Source organism: Lepidothrix coronata, unplaced genomic scaffold (genome assembly GCF_001604755.1).
Source record: "Lepidothrix coronata isolate B3197 unplaced genomic scaffold, Lepidothrix_coronata-1.0 Scaffold78, whole genome shotgun sequence".
Taxonomy (NCBI): Eukaryota; Metazoa; Chordata; class Aves; order Passeriformes; family Pipridae; genus Lepidothrix; species Lepidothrix coronata.
Genome location: NW_016690258.1, coordinates 803,873 through 822,450, shown reverse-complemented (window position 1 = coordinate 822,450; position 18,578 = coordinate 803,873). Strand labels below are relative to the sequence as shown.

Below are 18,578 nucleotides of genomic sequence, written 5' to 3'. Positions count from 1 at the left end.
CACGTCCCAGCTCCCACCTGGATGTCCACACTGGGAATTCCAGGCTGTCAAGCAACCCAAGTGATCAGACTGGAACCCACAGGCACTGTGCAATGTCCATCCTAATGGAGCCTGTGCTCCCAAAGCTCACTCCTGTTTACTCTGCCCTTCCCTTCCTCGCTGCAGCCAGGCCACCAGCTACACCTGGCTGCTCTCCAGCCAAGCTCCACAGAGGCACATGGACCACCACTTTGCATGGCTGGCAGGGGAATGCATGGCTACAATGCACAGCCATAAACAGACACAGGATTTGTATTTAATTTTTTAATAAATACACTTTACATTAAAGAAAAAGGCCTTCAATTTGCAGTTTCCACACAGAGGGCAAGAAGGAAAAAAAAAAAAAAAAAAAAAAAAAAAAAACAAACAAAAAAGAAAGAAAGATTAAAAAACTTGAACCACAAAGGGCAGAGGGGAGAAAAAGGGCTCAAACTTCAATCCCAGATTCCCATGTCTTCAGGAGTACCAGGCTCTGACTAGGCCCAGCCAGGATTTCAGCCTCCCACTACAGCTGGTATCACTATCTCCATTAGCAAACACTCCAGGGGCTCTTCCCTGGACAACAAAAGCATCTGGAACACACTGGCGCATTAGCAGGTATAACACCTGTAGTTCTTTTTTTTTAAAAATAAAATCATATTTAAAATAAAAATATTCTCACTCCTCAACAATATTAGAAATCATGATCCTCTTATTTCACTTGGTAGTTGCATAAATTTTATTTAATTTTAAACAATTTTTCTCCCCTGAACCTACCCCATGGTAACAAGGTACTACAGGAATACAAAGGTCATCCCCTCTTTACTAGAACACTTGCCTTTTTTTTTCTTTTTAATTTTTTTTATAAAACTATTTTTGTTCTTTAGGAAAGAACTTTATACAAAGAAAATATATTGTGAAATATCTTCAGAAGTTTCCTTGAAGAGGAGAATCATCTCAGCCTAAAATAAAAAATAAAAAAAAAAAAGGCAGAGAGAAATGAGGCCTAACCCCAGGTCTCTTTATTGAGACTTAGCCCCAAGCCTCCAGCTGACTCAAACCAACACAGAGGGCTGGCAGGAGTTCCTCGGGTTCTCCCAGGAAAAGCAGGGCTGGGGTGCTCAGAACTGGTTTCCAATTTGGTCTCTGGTCTTCTGTTGGGAAGGGAGCATCTCCTCCTGCCAACACCCCGCCCGGCAGCCGCTCCTCACTCATTCAGAGACAGGATTATGTCGTCCTCCAAGTCAGAGTTATCCGAGCTGTCGGCTGGAAAGGAGACACGTGGGTTATGTTTGGTTTATGGCAGAGCACAGCTGTTGGGACACCCCTGCTCGAGGCCACAGCTTCTCAGCACTGACAGAGGCAGCCAGAGCCATTAGTGCTCCAAATCACTCAGCAGCAGCCAGGAAATCTGCACCAGAGCTTTCCTTCCCTGCTTAAAAGAGAAGCTCAAGGAGAGCAGCTTTAGCCAGTGCAGTTCCTATGAGCTCGCAGGTTTTCCCCCCGACAAGGTGGGGAGGACACCAGCAGTGAGCTGCCTGCACAGCTCTCCGTGCCAGGGGCTGGACAGATGTAGCAGTCACTCCTCACAGCTGGACAGTTCCACCAGCCTGATGTGGTGAAATAGGGCTGCTGTGTAATGTGCATGGGGTAATTCATTATGCAGTGAGATGGACCCCTCTGAGGGGGAATCAATCCCTACATTCACAACCAGAACCTTCCTCTAGCAACCCAAATGTTTCGGTAATGAATTTAACTACATGGCACTCATTAAAGGTGACCTGAAAACTGTGCTTTTGCTGGTTTTCTTCATTGTGGTACAGAATAAAGACATGAAAGGGTTTGCCAGAAGCAGTCTCACACACACACACACACACACACTTGCTTTTTATCTTAAAACATAAGTTCTCTACTCCCTCAGTTGTGCAAGAGGGGAGTGGTAGCAGCTCTGGCAAGCAAGAGGGCTCCTGCCTTACCTTAGAGGTGATGTTGGCTCTTTTTCTTATGCGAATTCATTGGATGCAGCAGTAAACTAGGTATTAAAAATAGTTAAAAAGAAAAGAAAAAGACACCAGGACTTCCTCTTAGCCATCTCAGTTATACTGAATCTGTAAAATGCCTGTCAAGGTAAGCAAGGCCTTCTGGAAGGTTCATCCCTTCCCACACACTATCCTTAGGGGGAAAAAAAAATCACAGGCAAGCAGAGAGGGCACAAACCCTTTCCCCCAACCCTCCTCCCTGATGATCAGCCAGCTGCCCTTCCACTGTGATCAGCAAGGGATGCTCCATCTCACCATCCCTCGGACTGAGCCTAAGCTGAGGGTCATCAGTGCTCCCAGAACAGCCACAGCCACCTAAGGGTGGTTGGAGAACACCAGCCAGTGCTGCAGCAGCCACACTTACACAGTAAGAGGGAAAGAAGCATAAGCAAGATAACAGTCCAGAAACTATGGGGATAAAGAGAAGCTCGAAAAGTTGGAGTTTTGGGGTTTTGCTGGGGGGTTTTTTAACCCCAGAGGAAAGCTCACTATTCTCCAGTGCACCACACAACCTTCCAATTTTGAGCTCTATGTCTATAGGTAAATCTGATTGCAGTTAACTGCTTACCATAGTTAGTTTGCATAGACCTGCCTGGAAGTTGCCATTTTGGATTACAGAAGAACAGGAAACAGAATCAAGTGTCAGCCACACTGCTGGTGAGAATTCAATACACTTCTTCCATCCTATGTCACATGTGCATTTCAAAAAATTACACCCAGCTGGCCCAGGAACAAGCTCCTGAAAGATCTGCACAATAAATACACTGCTTTGACAAACATATCTAACGTCCCCAAGGTGGTGACAAAAGGGGAGGAAGACAAATTCATACTTAAAAGGTTCATCATGGACTATTCCCAAAAAGGAATCAGAACCTCTTCTAAAGCACAAGGAACTAAAGCCATTCTCACTCCCCTGTTTCAACTGTTCTTTGACTTACTTTGCTTTGAAACACACCCACTGTATGTTCACAGAATATGCTGAGTTGGAAGGGACCCATCAGGATCAGAGTCCAGCTCCCGGCCCTGCACAGGACTATCCCCAAGAGTCACATCATGTGCTTGAGAGTATTATCCAAACTCTCCTTGAGCACAGCCTTGGTGCTGTGCCCACTGCCCTGGGGAGCCCAACCACCCTCTGAGTGAAGATCCTCTTTCTAACATCCAACCTAAACCTCCTGGCACAACTCCAGGCCATTCCCTGGGTGCTGTCCCTGGTCCCCAGAGAGCAGAGATCAGTGCCTGCCCCTCCCCAGGAAGTTGTAACTGCAATGAGGTCTCCCCCCAGTCTCCTCTTCTCCAGGCTGAACACACCAAGTGCCCTCAGTGTCCTTACATGGCTTCCCCTCAAGGCCCTTCATGATCTTTGTTGCCCTCCTTTGGACACTCTCTAATGGATTCATATCTGTGCTGGCTGTGACCAATTGACTGTGTGGTCTTTCAGGTGTTTTCAATCCCTCCCAGAATAATCTCCATAACTTTACCAGGCCCTGAAGTGAGACTCACAGGCCTGGAGTTTCCGGGGTCCTCCTTGAAAACTGGGACAACATTCACCAGCCTCCAGTCAGCTGGAACCTCTTTGGATTCCCAAGACCACTTAAAAACCCAAAAAAAAATCCCCGAGAGAGGTTTTGTGATGACATCAGCAGCTCTTTGAGGATTCTGGGATTCATCATGGGATTCATCCCATCAGGCCCCATATTTGTAGGGATCCAGCTGGAACAGCAGATCCAGCACAATTTCAGGGTCAACTGGGAGCTGATCATTCTCAGTCTTGGTTCTCCAGCTCAGGGCACTGAGACCCCCTTGGTCTGTCACCATGTTGAAGACAGAGGCAAAGAAAGCATAAACACCTCTGCCTTGTCTCTGTCCCTGTTTGTGAGGAGACCATCTCCATCCTGGAATGGACCAATGATATTTCTATAGTGCCTATTGCCATTAATGTATTTGAGAAGACTTTTTTTTACTGCCCCCCATCCCCATTTCTGGCAGCTTCAACTCCAGTTCAGCTTTTGCCACACAATTTTTTCCCTACAGTGGCAAGCAGCATCTCTGTATTCTTCCCAGGTCACTTGACCTTGCTTCCAGTCTCAGGAAGAGGCATCAGGCACTCCTGGCAACCTGTGACCTGGAGAGCTGCATCTGCCATCAGCAGGTCTGTCTGTCTGGAGGCCTCTGACAGGGCTGGTACAGTGACTCCCACAGCTCTAAGGGATCGAGCTTTACAGCGTGTCAACACCATAACTGAGGGAGCTTAAACTAATATGCTAATAAGATTTGGCTGAAAGGATCTCTTTGCTCTTTCTTACCAGCTACTGACTCTGCTGCCTCTATTGGATGCTCCTGGATGATCAGAAACAAACCCTTCCTGCTCACTCTGCCTGCACAAACTGCCATGCTGTGCCCTCCTTGCTGTGCCACGCCCATTTGCCCACTCCTGTTCGGCATGTTCCAGGTTGCTTCTGCTCCCTGGAGCCCTTTAAAAGTCCCTCGATTACTCCTTCCTCACCCAGTTGGCTGCCCAGGGTCCCTGGGGTACACACACACACACACACACACACACACACACTCTTTAACTTTCTAACCCAGTGGTTAGAAAGTTTTGTGGAGTTTGTGGAGTGCCAGAAAAAGAGAACAATTTAAACTGTATCCCAAAAGTTATGTTAGCTTCAGAACAGTCTGATAAAGGAAGTGAAGTCAGAAATGCCATGTTGACTTTGCACTTCAAACCATTACAAGAGAGAAAGGACAGCACCAAGGACCAAAAGTGTTTCATGTCCTTACAGGCACAAATGAGGCAGAGGACAGGGGAAGTAACAGTTAAACCTGTGTCCCCTTGAAGGGCAGGACAGGCAAGCAATCAGACAAGGCTTCTTCACGTGGAGTTTCTTGGCCTGCCAAGTTCTCACACACACACACCTGGGAGCACTTGAAGAAAGGAGATACCTCCTTTTCCAGAATGCACAGTTGTTCTCTCATGTAAGAGCTGTTTTTACCAGCAGATTACCTAGAGAGGCCACAGGTGAACAAGGACGATGATCTGTGCCTCAGCTAAGTCATTTCAGGGGAGATTTAGATGTTGCATATTTGTCAGGACCTTAACCAGAGGACAAGCTCACCAAGCTGGGCACACACTTACTATCTCCAAGAATCAGCTCGACTTCCTCATCAGCATCAGAATCCTCATCTTCACCCTCATCTCCCTCTTCCAGGAGGTTGGCAATCTCCTCATCATCGGAGGGAGAAAAGTCATTTTCTCCATCCTCACCAGCGTTCTCGTTGTTCTCATCCTCCTCCAGCTCAGCCTCCAGCAGCTGGTCTGTATCTAGTTCATCAAGGTCATCTGTGTCATCATCATCTTCATCATCATCTTCTTCCTCTTGCTCCTCTTCCTCCTATAAAGACAGCAAACACAGTCCATTGCAGACACTAAGACAAATGTAAAATGGAATAAGAATAATTGAAGAAAACATACCTATAGTTTTCACTTCTCCCCATATCCAGGTATCACACATTATGAACACACTCCCATCTCCCATCTAAGCACTCTCTCCACAGCTACATCACATGTTAGATCACTTCCAAGCCTGCAAAGTCCTGTCTGCAAAGTGCTGGTGCAATACAGATACCCTTGGCTCAAGCTCCGCTCCAGTACTGGCCACCAATATGTGTCATCACAAGGCACTCTTGAGAAGGACATGCAGTAAGACCTGTTAATCCATGGCTTTGTTGCTAGTCTTGTGCTAACTGCTTTAGTTTCAGCTGGACCAAAACCTCTGCTTGCCATCAAACAGCATGCACGTTCTGTCCCTGCCATTCCCATCTGGATGAGATGTAAAATGTAGGGAAGGATACCATTAGCCTAAACCAATCCCTGAAGCAGCTTTGGATGACAGAACTGTTTAAAGCAGCTCAGAGGTCTCATCTTTGGTATTTACCTATGGATCAAGATCTTTCTCTATCAAACTATAAGAATTTGAATTCCTGAACTCCTCATTGCACAGATGAAATCCAGAAATCTGTGTGTAACAGAGAAGACCAAGTGGGAAGGAGCTGTTACAGTCCTATCCTTCTTCCAGACAACCTACCAGCACAAGCCAAGCTCCAGGAGGTCTCCAGGACTAAAAGGGTTCAATACACCTGCTCATCTCAGAGCCACAGCCTGTTTCTCTAACAGAGTGCTCTCATGTGGCAGGGAGGCAGCTCTCAACTCATTCAGCCTTAATTGCTCCTTTGCTTCGGGAGGGGAACACATTCTGCAAAATTAGGAAGCAATTAAGATAGACATCTAACAACCCACTTCAAAGGATGGTTTGGTCCTCAAGCTCACCACATTCCCACTGTGCTATTTAGACTGCTGCATCTTCAGATCTAAAAGGACAGAGGAAAGTCCTTTACTGTCATCTCCCCAACCTACTTTTTCTTCAGTCAGTGCTATAAAAAGCCCACCACACCCACACAAATCCAACATCTGTCACAGGCAAGAGAAACAAGGAATGCCAGGAAGCCTGACCAAATTGTATTGTTTCTTCACTTGGAAAAGGCAGCCAAGTCTCCTCTGCTGACCAGAAGTGCCCTGTTATTAAATGGAGATTACAGTATAAAAGCATTGGTTTGCTATACACAGTTTTCTTGTATTAAAAGCTTGTATTAAGTGTAAAATTAAAACCAACCTGTATGAAAGCCTGTGCTTATTTTAGTCAACTATAAACTTAATACTTTGAGTCAATGTGTCTTCAAACAAACAGACATCGCTTTTTGAATTGCATACACACTGGGAGAGGAAACACCTTACTTGCACTTCACAGTTTTAAACTGCAATGTCATAATCTGTATAATTTTCCATAAAATATACTGAGTATAAAAGCTTTTGTCTTAATAATTTGAATTTAGTTTTGCTCTATGCAGTACCTGCAGAAAGACCAATGTCCTAAAGCTTATCACTCTACTCAGAATTGAAAAACTGATTAAAAACTGAAAAAGGCAGGAGATTTTATTTTCCTTTTTCAGTCTCTAAACAGCTTTGAAGCAGAAAAGATGTCAATTTATTCAAAAAGCCTGGAAAAATTAAGCCAAATTTCTCTGTATCTGGAGCTAGAGACACACCTGAACTTTAGGAAAAAAGTATGTTGTCTACAAGATTCATTTAGAGTCCATGTAGGTAAAACCTAAAGGATTCTGAAATAAGTTAGGTACCATCTTTCTTTCCACATCTGTGGAATTTCTGAAAGCATCTTTTTCTTAAATATATAGCCCACAAGGACTTAAAATGTCAGCCTCATTTGATTATGTTTCACATGTAATGTATTTATTAGAAATTGAAATACTATTTCATCAACATTTTCATTCCAGCTTAAGGCAAGGCATATATAGCAATATCCTTCAAATATAGGATGAAATTAAATATAGTTGTATTAAAGTAAAAATTCCTTCTGGCTGACAAGGGTAAGAGCCAAATTACACAGAAAGGTTGTATATTTTGCTGCAAATTAACTTTGAAGGATTATACCAACCAGTGAGGGAAAAAATACTTTATGAGAATACAAACAGCACCAGAAGAACCGAGATGTTTCCACTTCTACAGTTTAAATTACTTAATCTAAAGTAGGTGGTTAGAATTGGCCACACTCATTTAAAACCCACCTAGGAACAGTAAGATGAGATCAAAATTATACCTGTCCTTGGTAAAGCAACCAAGGAGTCAGGTGTGTGTGTGGCAGTGTGACACACACAGTGACATCCTTACAGAGCTGAGGAGTGATATATAACAGGGTTCAGGAGGAGCAACTTCATTCCTGACAAACCTTATATTTTAAAGAACCTAGACAGGAACTTGGACACTGTGATGCTTCTGCCAAGTAACAGGCAAATAAATTGTGCCTCTGAGCCACCCCCGAGCACAACCCTCTGCAGGCACAGTGCAGCACTCCCAGCTGGAATACACGGCTTGCACACTCATGGGAGAGCTCTCCTAAGAAAGCTCCAGAATTTCTGCACCCAGACCCAATCCGTGGGATATACAGCTCAGAAAGGTGTGAGGGAGTACCAGGTGCAGTCTAACACCATCCCATGTGAGTGATATCCGACCTGTTAGTGGGGATCCAGGATGAATCCTCGTCAGACACAACTGTCTCGTGTTAGGGATCCATACACAGGTGGAAAATGGCACACCTTCCACAGTGACTCAAACAAGCACTCTGAGTAAGAGCAGTGAAAAAAATCCTTGTGCCACGTCACGAGGGAAGACAGGCAGAACAGTTATTCCAAACCATATCTGTTTCTGTAGGAAAAACCTGCAAAAGCAAGTTCCTGTCTACTCATCAGTCATTCCCAAGAGCTTTGGGCAATGACACAGGTACTGCTGGAAAACAGAACCAGCATGCACATCTATGCAAAACATCCAGGCACCTGTGCTCATCTTCCTCATTGGAGTAAACTGCTCCATAGAACCCATGGGCCAGCACTCTCCAGAGGACTTGAACAATACCAAGGAATTGCTTCAGCCATCACTAACTCCTTTAGATGCCTAAAGATATTCTTCTGTCTGGGTTGAAACTTTGCTTGGATCAGAATGTGAACTGTTCATGGAGTATTCACATTTCTCCTCTGCTTCCCTAGAGAATATTTTCCTCCCTCTCCAACAGAAGCCACTCCACAGCTGCCACTTCCCTTTGCAGAAGGCACAAGGGTAGTACTACAGAATCCCAAACCGACCATCTCATAACCTTCCCCCTGTGAAACATTTTACCTCCCTATCAGCACTCTGACTCCCAGCCTGGTGTCTGTGTGTGCCCTGTGCTCCCTGTGCTACAGCCAGGTGCACCTGACTGCAGTGCAGCCAGACCAAACCCCTGTCTTCCCATGGAAATCATGGAAGATTACAAACAATCTCAACCTGAGGCTATGATGGAGGGAAAAAAAAAAAAAAGAAAAAAATCTAATGGTGCCTTTTAAACAGAGCAAGCAACACTCAGAGGGACGTGATGGAGTCCAGCTTTTGAATTAAGGATGTCACACTGCTCCCCATTTTAGTTACACTGGGATTCAGGTATATTAATTAGCTGTAGATAATTAAACTTTGGATTAATTTAAAGAGTTTTACCTTCATATATGTCAAGAGTAGAGTAATTTTGAGTACTCATTGACCCCTAATGAGATTCAAATTTGCAACTGGATATGATAGAGATATGTATTAACTTTATTAATTAATGGATATGAATTCTAGGGGGTTTCTGTGTTATCTTCCTAACACAGCACCAGTGTTACTCCTCTTCATGTCCAGCACACAGAGTGTCACCAATGCAGGTGACACTGTGGTATCAACACACCTGGATGGCCAACTCTCTCTGCTCATCAAAAACACAGTGTCACAATTATCATAAAGGAATTTTTATCTTGGAAACACCCACCCTATTTCCTACACAAAATGGCTTCCTGGCCCCACTCCCTGCATAAATACTTTACAGAATATTTCACCCCAGCTAAAGCAAAAAGGTCATGTAAAAATAAGGTAATGAGCAAAGATGACAATTTAAAGCAAATGAGAATAAACCAAAATCCAGTTATAATTGTTAGGGGATAGCAAAGAAGGAGGCTGCAATTTTAGTGTGGAATATCTATCCACAGGATAGGATGTCCACACAGGAACAGGCCCAAGTGTAACACAGAAATTGTTTAACTCAACTATTAAAGACTAGTTTAGGCTGAAAAAGACCATCTATACAGAGGGTTTGTGTCAGTTTAATTCAAAAGGTCTTAAGAATATAAGTTAGTAATGTATAGTATCATCAGTTATATATTTTAGGCAAGCATAAAGGATGCAGGAACTATCAGTTCTAGAACCAGACTGCAAAATGGAACAATAATTTAAGTTTTCATCTTAAGATAAATCTCTCAGCACTCACTAACTCACCCACACAGTAACATAAAGAGCTTCAACACACAGTCTATGACCCTGGAATTGCTTTGAGGATGATTAAGAGGGTAAAAGTGATTCCCATCACCTTTCTATCATGCCTGCGTACAGGAAGATTTACAGAGATGTAGTAGTACAACAAAAGCTGGACATAAACTTACAGAAAAGTTAATTACATAGCAATGGATTATCTCAAGATCATCTCAAAGCAAATTACTGGTAACTGAACTCTACTACCAGTTTGCAATCTTACATAAAGATTCAGAAAGCAGAGTAGATTTGGTTCAATTAATTTATCATTTTTAACCACAAAGGAAAAAAAATAAACAACATCCCCTAAAGGAATGGCAAATACTGGGGTGGTTGCACTGGAGCAAAAAAAATGTTTGACCTAATTCTTCATATTGCCAGTTTTTACAGCCCTTTCAGAGCTTAGTAAATACCTTTTACACTTGTTCAGGCGTTATGTGTTTTCTGCCATATTGTTCTTTGATGCTTGTTTGCACAGCCTTCATCAGCTTTCATCATCATCATCACAGACTTCTTACTGTTCCCCTTTACCCAATCATTTTGCACACACAAAATTCACAAAATTTGTCTTTTTAGGTAGTACAGACTATTGATACTTAACACATTCCCTGGGGTTTATCTCTCAAAAATTATTCAAAGGCTCAGGAAAACCCCATATTTCACTTACTCAAATTGATGCAAACCACATTACCTAGGCAGAACTTCAACTTTTTGATCTTAACATATTTCTGTAATGCATTCAAACACTAAATTAGTGTATGTACAAAGTGCTTCCAGGAAGTCTGACTTACAGCACTGCAGAGCTGCAGTTTATAAAAATAGACCAGCCCGCTTTTAAGCACTTTCAGGACTTTTTATAGCGTTTTTTTACATTTCTCAAATCCAAAAAGATTTTATGACCATGTGAGCAGAATTTGAGACTTCTCCACTGTAGATTACATAACCTCTCAAATTTATACTAGGCTGGCCTTTAACTGGCAAGAGAAGATCCCACAGGTCTTTTTTGATTGTTGATATTCAGGCTGGAAATTTTTATTCAGTTTTGAGATTTACAGGTCACTGTTTTGTTGCTTATTTGACATGGCTTCAGCTGTTACAAAAAGCTTCATCTCACACCTGATTCACTTTTTCTTCCTCTACCAGGAGCTGATTCACAGTGCAAAACAAGGCATTGCACCAATAGTTCTGTGCCCAGCTTCCTGTGACTGCTTTATGAACTGCTCAGCTGTCACCAGCCCCCTGCTCACCTCCATCATCACCTCCAAGTCAACACCTCTTACCTGCAGCTGCTTTCCAGCAACAGTCCCTTCCTCTGAAAACAGCCTCTATTGCACCTCTCAGTCTGAATCATGCCATATGGTATTGCTCTAACTATTCTTATCTTCCTCTGGGAGGCTGCCTTTTCTCTACCTTCAAAACACTTAATCCAACGTCAGTGAAGCTTTTCCCACCATTTCAAATCTTTCGGCTCATATTTAATTCACTTCTGGATATTGGTAGCCAAGTCTAATCATCTGCTGGAAAGTATCTGCTTCTCTAAGTTGCTTATTTCACCTAGGTTTGTTTTCTTTTTAAAGAAATTCATGTTTCCCATAATCTCATTATTTTGGTCAATTTATTTGTTTACTTCTCCCCCTCTTTCACCCTCCTTTCCCAAGTTTCTCCTAGAGCAAAGCAAACTCATTTTCAGTAACCTGATCGCCTCCAAATTATCAGTATTATTTTAATTACTTCCTATTTCCACCCTGGGAAGGGGCTTTGCCTTCATAAAAAAGAACTTACGATTTTCTGTTCAAATACAAGTTCCCTGAAGAACGTTTCACTCCAGAGGAATAAGTGTTTTAGCGATTTATCTTTCTCCACAGACAATCCTCTTGTCATATCTTCTGACAGCTGTTCTCTCTGCTCCCAAAGCAGCTGTGTAGCACGTTGGTCCTTTCTGAGCCTTTGCCATGCAATTCTCAGGAGTGACCATGTCTGCTTTTCAGTCACTTAAAAGTTGCTACCCAATTCCTCCCCCAACCACTTCTTAACACACTCCCTGAACAAGGGGCAGTAGAAAAAGCTTAAATATAGCCAAAAGACTCCCTGGTCAAGCATGTAAGGAATTTCACTTCCTAGATTACCTAGTGTCTATCCCTCTCCTCAGCCAGCAAACCCATTTCCTATTATGTACCATTAAATTCATTCTAAGTATTCGTCTCCCTCACACTACAAGGCTGCACCTGCTTTTACCTTTCTTTGCCACTTCAGTGTTAGAATTTCTACTTTTTCATAGCCATTAATGAGATCACAGAGCTAAAAAATGTAGAAGCCTGGGAATGTGCAGGAGTTACTATATGTAACAAGCAAGGAATCTTACCATGGGCTTCTACGCAGGTGTAGGTATGTGCAGATTTAATACAGGAAACAGCACACAGCGTGCAGTGTGTCACAGAGGCAAAACATGGAGTGGAGAAATAAAAAGCAGTTAATCTCTTAGTCTATGTAAGTAGGTTTAGCTTGTCTAAACTTACCTGTGATGAATGAAAAAGCATCCACAATACAGACAAACAAAAGCTTTAAAGGGAACGGGCCTCTGATGGATCGGGAGGCTCAGCTGGGACTCTTTGGATCAAACTCTGGTTTTGCCTATGGAATGTTTCCATTTTACCTGATGATGATCAATCTGACTCCAGTCACTGTTCTCTCTGAGGCATGTGCAAGCCATCATTTCACTTGAGATAAACGTGTTCTAACATGACTGTTGATTCTCTGTGCTGTAGGGCTCAGAGATAATATATGGTGTACAGAACTAGGAACAATTTCTCAATTTGCTTCTCTTCCTTCCTCTCACTGATCTCATGCTCTCACTCACAAAAATAAGTTCATTCCTTTAATTCCATGACAAAGAACAACAGTGCATAAAGGAATTTCAAAATTTGGCAGGTAAATGAACTCTCTCTCTCTATGGACAAGAATTTGTTCCTTTGTTTTCTCAAGCTTCTGACTGGCATTTCTCATCACAGCTGAGGCAGCTTTTATTTTCTTGGATCCCAGCTATTCTGGGAATTCTAGAAAGATGTGTTAGGTGAGAGGAAGGACACCTTTGATTTCTGTCATTGAACAGGCAGAATATGCTTTTATCTCTGCTGAAGCTGTTTTATTCCATAACACTAAGTCTACCCTTCCGAAAACTCCACATACTTCTCTAAGAATTTCCTCTGTTTGCACCGAAAGCTACTGAAAATGGATTTTGAAACAGCAGAATAGGCTGAAGCAGCCACAGTTATTTGCTGCTATCTAAAAAATGTGGTAACAAGTACTGAGAAAAAAATGTGGTAAGAAGTACTGAGAAAAAATTTCTTTTAAAAATGTGTTTTGGAGGATGCCTGTTCAAAAGATGTATCTGTTCTGTAAAAAGGTCTTTGACAGAAACCACTCTTTACTTAGGCTGCAACTAAGCTCAAAGATTCCTATTAAGGTGTGCAATAAACACATATTTATTATCACTTGAGACATTTGTCTGAAAATACTTGTTCCCAGCTATTATTCTGTAAACCATTTCATCTTGAGCAAGATTTCAAATCAAACCATATCTTTCAATGTTACAGGAACAGCTCCTGAAATGGACCTTCAGTTAATGGTCCCTGATGACATAAATCATTCGAGTCAGCTTGTAGTGGCAAAGCACCACCGTGGTCTGATGGGTCCCAAATACTTCTGCCAATATGGACTAAGGTTTGTGGGGTCTTTCCCCCAGCAAATCAATATCCACATGAACAAACCCAAACCAACCATAGAATAGAACAGCAATAAAAGTACAGTTGAATTGCTGTTGCAGGCAGATAGGGGGAGAATCCTAAAAAAAAAAAGTAGAAACTGGGATCAAAGACCACATAGAAATCTGAGGAAAACATTACCCATCCTGGCTAAACCATATGTTAGAATAGCGATTGTCTTTCGAGTCTTTATTGCCTTATCTCCAAAGCTTTCATTTCCCATCACCTAGAATATTCTAAACCAATGCAAAAAGACAAATTACACACCTACCATCACCATTTCGATAGCCCAGAAGCACTGCAGGATAATTAACAGTTCTTCAGTTCTGGCAAAAGAAGTAGAACACACTTTATAGGACAGGGACAGCTAGGTGAAGCAACCTGCTGCTGAAGCTGTAAATGTCCCTCAGCGTGACAATAACTGAGAATGCTACTTGAGCCTCACAGATGTATCACCCACACATACCACAGAGAGAAAAACAGCCCTTAAACCACTAATATGGAAAGGACAATGAAAATAGGGAAGGAAAAATGCACAGACTGAAAATCCCAAAACCCCCTCAGAAGATTACGCTATCCGGAGCTCAGTTTTGAGTCTACTTTGTCTTCAGCCAGTGCCACTGGGTTTAGTTTTTCTGACCACTTCGTATTTCTGGTCTCCTTTTCTAGCCTGTGGCACCTGACATCTCCTCTGAAACCCTTGGACTGCCTCACTGCAGAAGACAGTAGATTACCAAGTGAAACGAGGGATACTAATCAGCCAAGAAAGAGAAATAAGTAAGAACAGAGCAAGATAACAACCAAAAGATGGTCCAGGCTCTGTACTAGTAGCTCAGACACACACCTGATTTTTGCTAAGTCTAACTCTGAAGGAGTGTATCAAAACAGTGGCAAATACAGCAGGAAGAAGAATTTGCTGCTGGACTGAAAAATAAGAAACCCCTTACATATTTCCACAGAGACTGAACATAGTTTTGCAAATACTTGTGAGTGAGACTGTCAATTGCTGATGGATCCATTTAGACGCTCACCCAGCACTAAGATAATACACAAAACTCATGGAAGTTCAAGGCAGAAGGACTAGTATTTCTGGAGTAAAACATCCAACAAAAGAGCCTGCAAACGGACTCTCGCTAAGCACAAGACATCTTCACTTCCCCTCAGTTACCACAGTAAGTACAGACCACAGAGTATCAACATCCTTTAGCATTTGTGCTGTTCAACAGCTCTGGACTGCTGGCCATGCCTAGGGAAAGGCAGTTTCCCAGAGACCTCACAGGAAAGCGTAGTACAACACCAGGGGAGAACTCAGCCACAGTGGTGCTGTTCTCCAGCACTGCCAATAAAACTACAAACATTTACTGCAGCAGCACCACACACAAACCAGCTGAGTCAGCCTGATCATTTCATTTGAGGGCAATTTATGGAGCAGACCAATTAATCTTCCAAGATTTGGATTGAGAAAGCAGGAGCAGTAGAGTTTTGTTTCTTAAATTATGGAAGGAATGGAAAGACATCTACAGACCAACCATCCCCACTAGGTTCATTTTAAAGACGCTCAGTCTCCTGCTTTTCAGAAACCTGTCACAGAGCTATCAGCTGACATTTGTCAGAACTGACATCATGAGGCATTAAAATTTCAAGTAAAAAAAAAGCCAGACAGATATTTTTCTCCACAGTTCTTAACTTATCTCTAGCACAATTTTTAAAGCAGTTTTATTCTGGATACATGACTTCCGAGCTAGGCTTGCCCATCAGACATCCTTCTATCTGAGTACTCACTACCTTCTGCACAGGCAAAAAAAGGTCCTCATAGACCCCTGTAGGTCAGATAGAAAAATACAAACATACACCAAGTCGAGGTGTGAATGCCCAGGGATCAAGCAGATTAGTATCTGCTCTAAAAACCTTGACCAAAAAGATACCAGGTTCATGTTGATTCATATGGATTTCCCCCTCCACCATTTTCAAGAAAAAGATCAGAAAGCATCTTCTTTCAGCCAGAAGTGGTTTTAGAATCCCTGTGAGAAGTCCCAACAAGCTTCAAAGGTTATAACCAGTTTTTCAAACTCTAAATCACAGACACTAACTAGGCAAGTAGTGAACACCTACGTAAGTGTGAGCTTATGTATACACAGAAAAATCCTTTCATGAGGAAACAAATTAGTTTTGTTGGTCTCAACAGACAGGTGTGCCAGAGGGATTCCATCTTTCTTCTGGAAAACCTCTCCTCATTCTAGCTCAATGCTGGATGTCTCTATGGAGACAAAAGCTGTATTTTGTAAGCCTAAGAGCAGAACAAACCTGGAGGAATAGCATGGATGGAACAGCTACGGGACAGAGAGGAAAACATCAGTTTATGTTTTGCTAAATATACATAGATTGAATTTAATTTGGGTTTATAAGTGTTTATATTAAAACCAAATCTCTTTTTAAAGAAACCTTATTGCAACCATCCCCGAAAGTTACTATCTAGGAAACATCTACAGACCTCAGAAATGGAGACCATAAACCCCAGCAATTATGCAATATCAATTAGTCACTCAGCTTGCAAATCGATCCCAGAGCAGCTTTGTTTGAACACTCCATCAGCTTTACAGAAAAGCTTTTAGCACACTTAAATTCTGCCTGGGGCCACCTCTATTTGTAAGACAGGAAGTGTCCCCAGACACACCTGATGGGTGACAGATCCCTTATCTCTGCTGGGTACCCGGTGTTACAGCCTGGAACCATTGACTGCCTTATACAAACACAGATCTCCCCTTCAGTCAACACTTACCAGTGATTTTGCAAAACAGTGCCCTGATAGCTGCTGGTTAATCATTGTACAATGCAAAACCTATTTCTGCTACTATTTTTTTTTTTAAAATTTATAAAGAAAATATAAATTAGCTTACAGAAAGTGGACAAAAACGTGGAAGCAGAGACAAAAATAGAAACTATTGCCCAAGGCAAGCACTGGAAGACTAGGAAGTAGAAAGGAAGGAAAGAACAGTAATCTCTCCTCCCTCTTCATTGCTTCCCAAGAAATTCTGCTCTTCCCAAGAAATTCTACTCTTTTAATCCATCCAATTTAGGAATAGAAACAATGACCAACAATTTCAAAAGAATGCCAAGACTTCAAATGCAACCTTGTAGCACATTCAGAGGCCAGGACACAAACTGCACCCCCAAACCAGAACTGCTGCTTTATCTCCAGAATTACAGTGAAATTGTAATAACAACAACTAACTGCAAAGAAAATTACTCTTTCCCGGGACCTGCAGTCTTCTGAACTAGCGAGTACAAGTTTTAACCTAGCAAGGGGAAGATTCAGACACAGAAAGGGTATCAGAAATCCAGCTTTCCACAGAGTCTGGAAAAAACCCATCAAAGTATTACCTTCTGGCATTCTTTGGAAAAAGGTGAAGTCAGCTTTTCTCACAGGAGATACAAATGTACCATTTACTAGAATGCAGGCACCATGGAGCAAAGGATAATGCATTTAAAATCTTTAGGGAATAGAAGCATAAAGTCTTTGCCTTCCAAAAAAACCCCACAAAACACCTGACACCCAAAAAGCTACAAATTTTGTCACTGTACTATAGTAAGCATTCTGTGCTACTGTGTATATACTACCAGCTGCACCCTGAGGGGCCCTTACTGCAGTTCTTAGCTCTTTTGTCAAGTTGCCAGAAATCAAACAGCTGATCTGAGAAGGAAAACCAACACATCCCAGTGCAAACCTGCAGCCCTCTTGAAAATTCTTAAAACATTTTGCTGTGTACAAGTACTGTGCAGTTTCACTGCATTAGCCAGAGGTTACATCTCATTCAGAAACTGGTGACAAGTTATGCCCAAACACGGGACTTGGAATTGAAAAAGGAAAAACCTCAAGCACTACTGTTTCTAATGGGGGTCAAAATATTTTTTAAAAAAAAGGCAGAACAAACAGCAGAGCTTCTGATCAAGATTGAAATATCAGAGAAATTAATGAATAAACTATAAATGGTTGCGTTAGTTTACAGTGCACAAAGTTACTGTTCACACAGGCTCTGTGTAGACAGCCTGAGTTTACACTGGCAGTAAAGTGATCTACTTCACATTAAGTGAGACCAAATGAGGCCTCTGTACTTTCTTGGTAATAAATGAACACATGTAGAGGGCTAACAGCTACCCTTGAACACCCAGGTTAGTGCTGTGCTTCTCACCTGATCTTCTTCTTCATCCTCTTCATCTTCTGCCAGACGCTGCCGGCCCACTTCATACAGCCTGCAAACCGTATCCATGTTCATGGCATCCATGCTGCCTTGATTCTGAAGGGGAGATGCCCACACAGCAGTTAGCCCCAGGAATTAAGCTCAGCTTTCGTATTCAGTGCTACATCTGATCTCAATCACATCACCAAAACCCCTCTCTCCCATTTACCAGCAGCAGTACAATTAGCACTAAACCCGAGTCTTTTTGGTCTCAAGGAACCACATGCACCGAGAGGATGCTACAAGCTGTCATACAGAGAGATTTCCAGAAGACAGCAGTGACACCCCAGCAACCACATCCCCTGAAATAGCATTTCCAATGACTCCCATAAAAGAAAATTTTCTTGGTCTGACAACGTTGCCATCTCCAACTTCAGTAGTTAAACGTGAAGTTTGTCCTGCCAGAGGTTCTTGACTCGCTTTTTTGGTCTGTAAGGATCAGTGGTTCAGAGTATGAAGCTGACAGGATTTTAAATTAGTCACTACATGTGTATAGTCAGGTTTCAAGAAACTGGGTCCTGACAACATAATACTGGGCAAAGAACTGGATCCCTAACAAGCCAGAAGTTTCACTCAGTAA

At 42.3% G+C, this 18,578-nt stretch overlaps 1 protein-coding gene across 5 annotated transcripts in view; it reads right to left on the bottom strand.

The window, feature by feature from the left end:
* Positions 1-293: 293 nt before the first annotated feature.
* Positions 294-18,578, bottom strand: part of DCAF1 (DDB1 and CUL4 associated factor 1) — a 50,908-nt gene continuing 32,623 nt past the window's right edge. For 3 of the 5 annotated variants that reach the window (XM_017819987.1, XM_017819989.1, XM_017819988.1), the window contains exons 22-25: positions 17,951-18,055; positions 12,362-12,370; positions 5,194-5,449; positions 294-1,284 (exon numbers count right to left, since the gene is read on the bottom strand). In XM_017819987.1, the coding sequence (XP_017675476.1) occupies positions 1,226-1,284; positions 5,194-5,449; positions 12,362-12,370; positions 17,951-18,055 (429 nt within the window). In that variant the 3' untranslated portion in view covers positions 294-1,225. Of the gene's footprint in view, positions 1,285-5,193; positions 5,450-12,361; positions 12,371-13,884; positions 14,087-17,950; positions 18,056-18,578 lie in introns of those variants that run through there. The other 2 variants (XM_017819990.1, XM_017819991.1) reach the window with 2 other exon arrangements.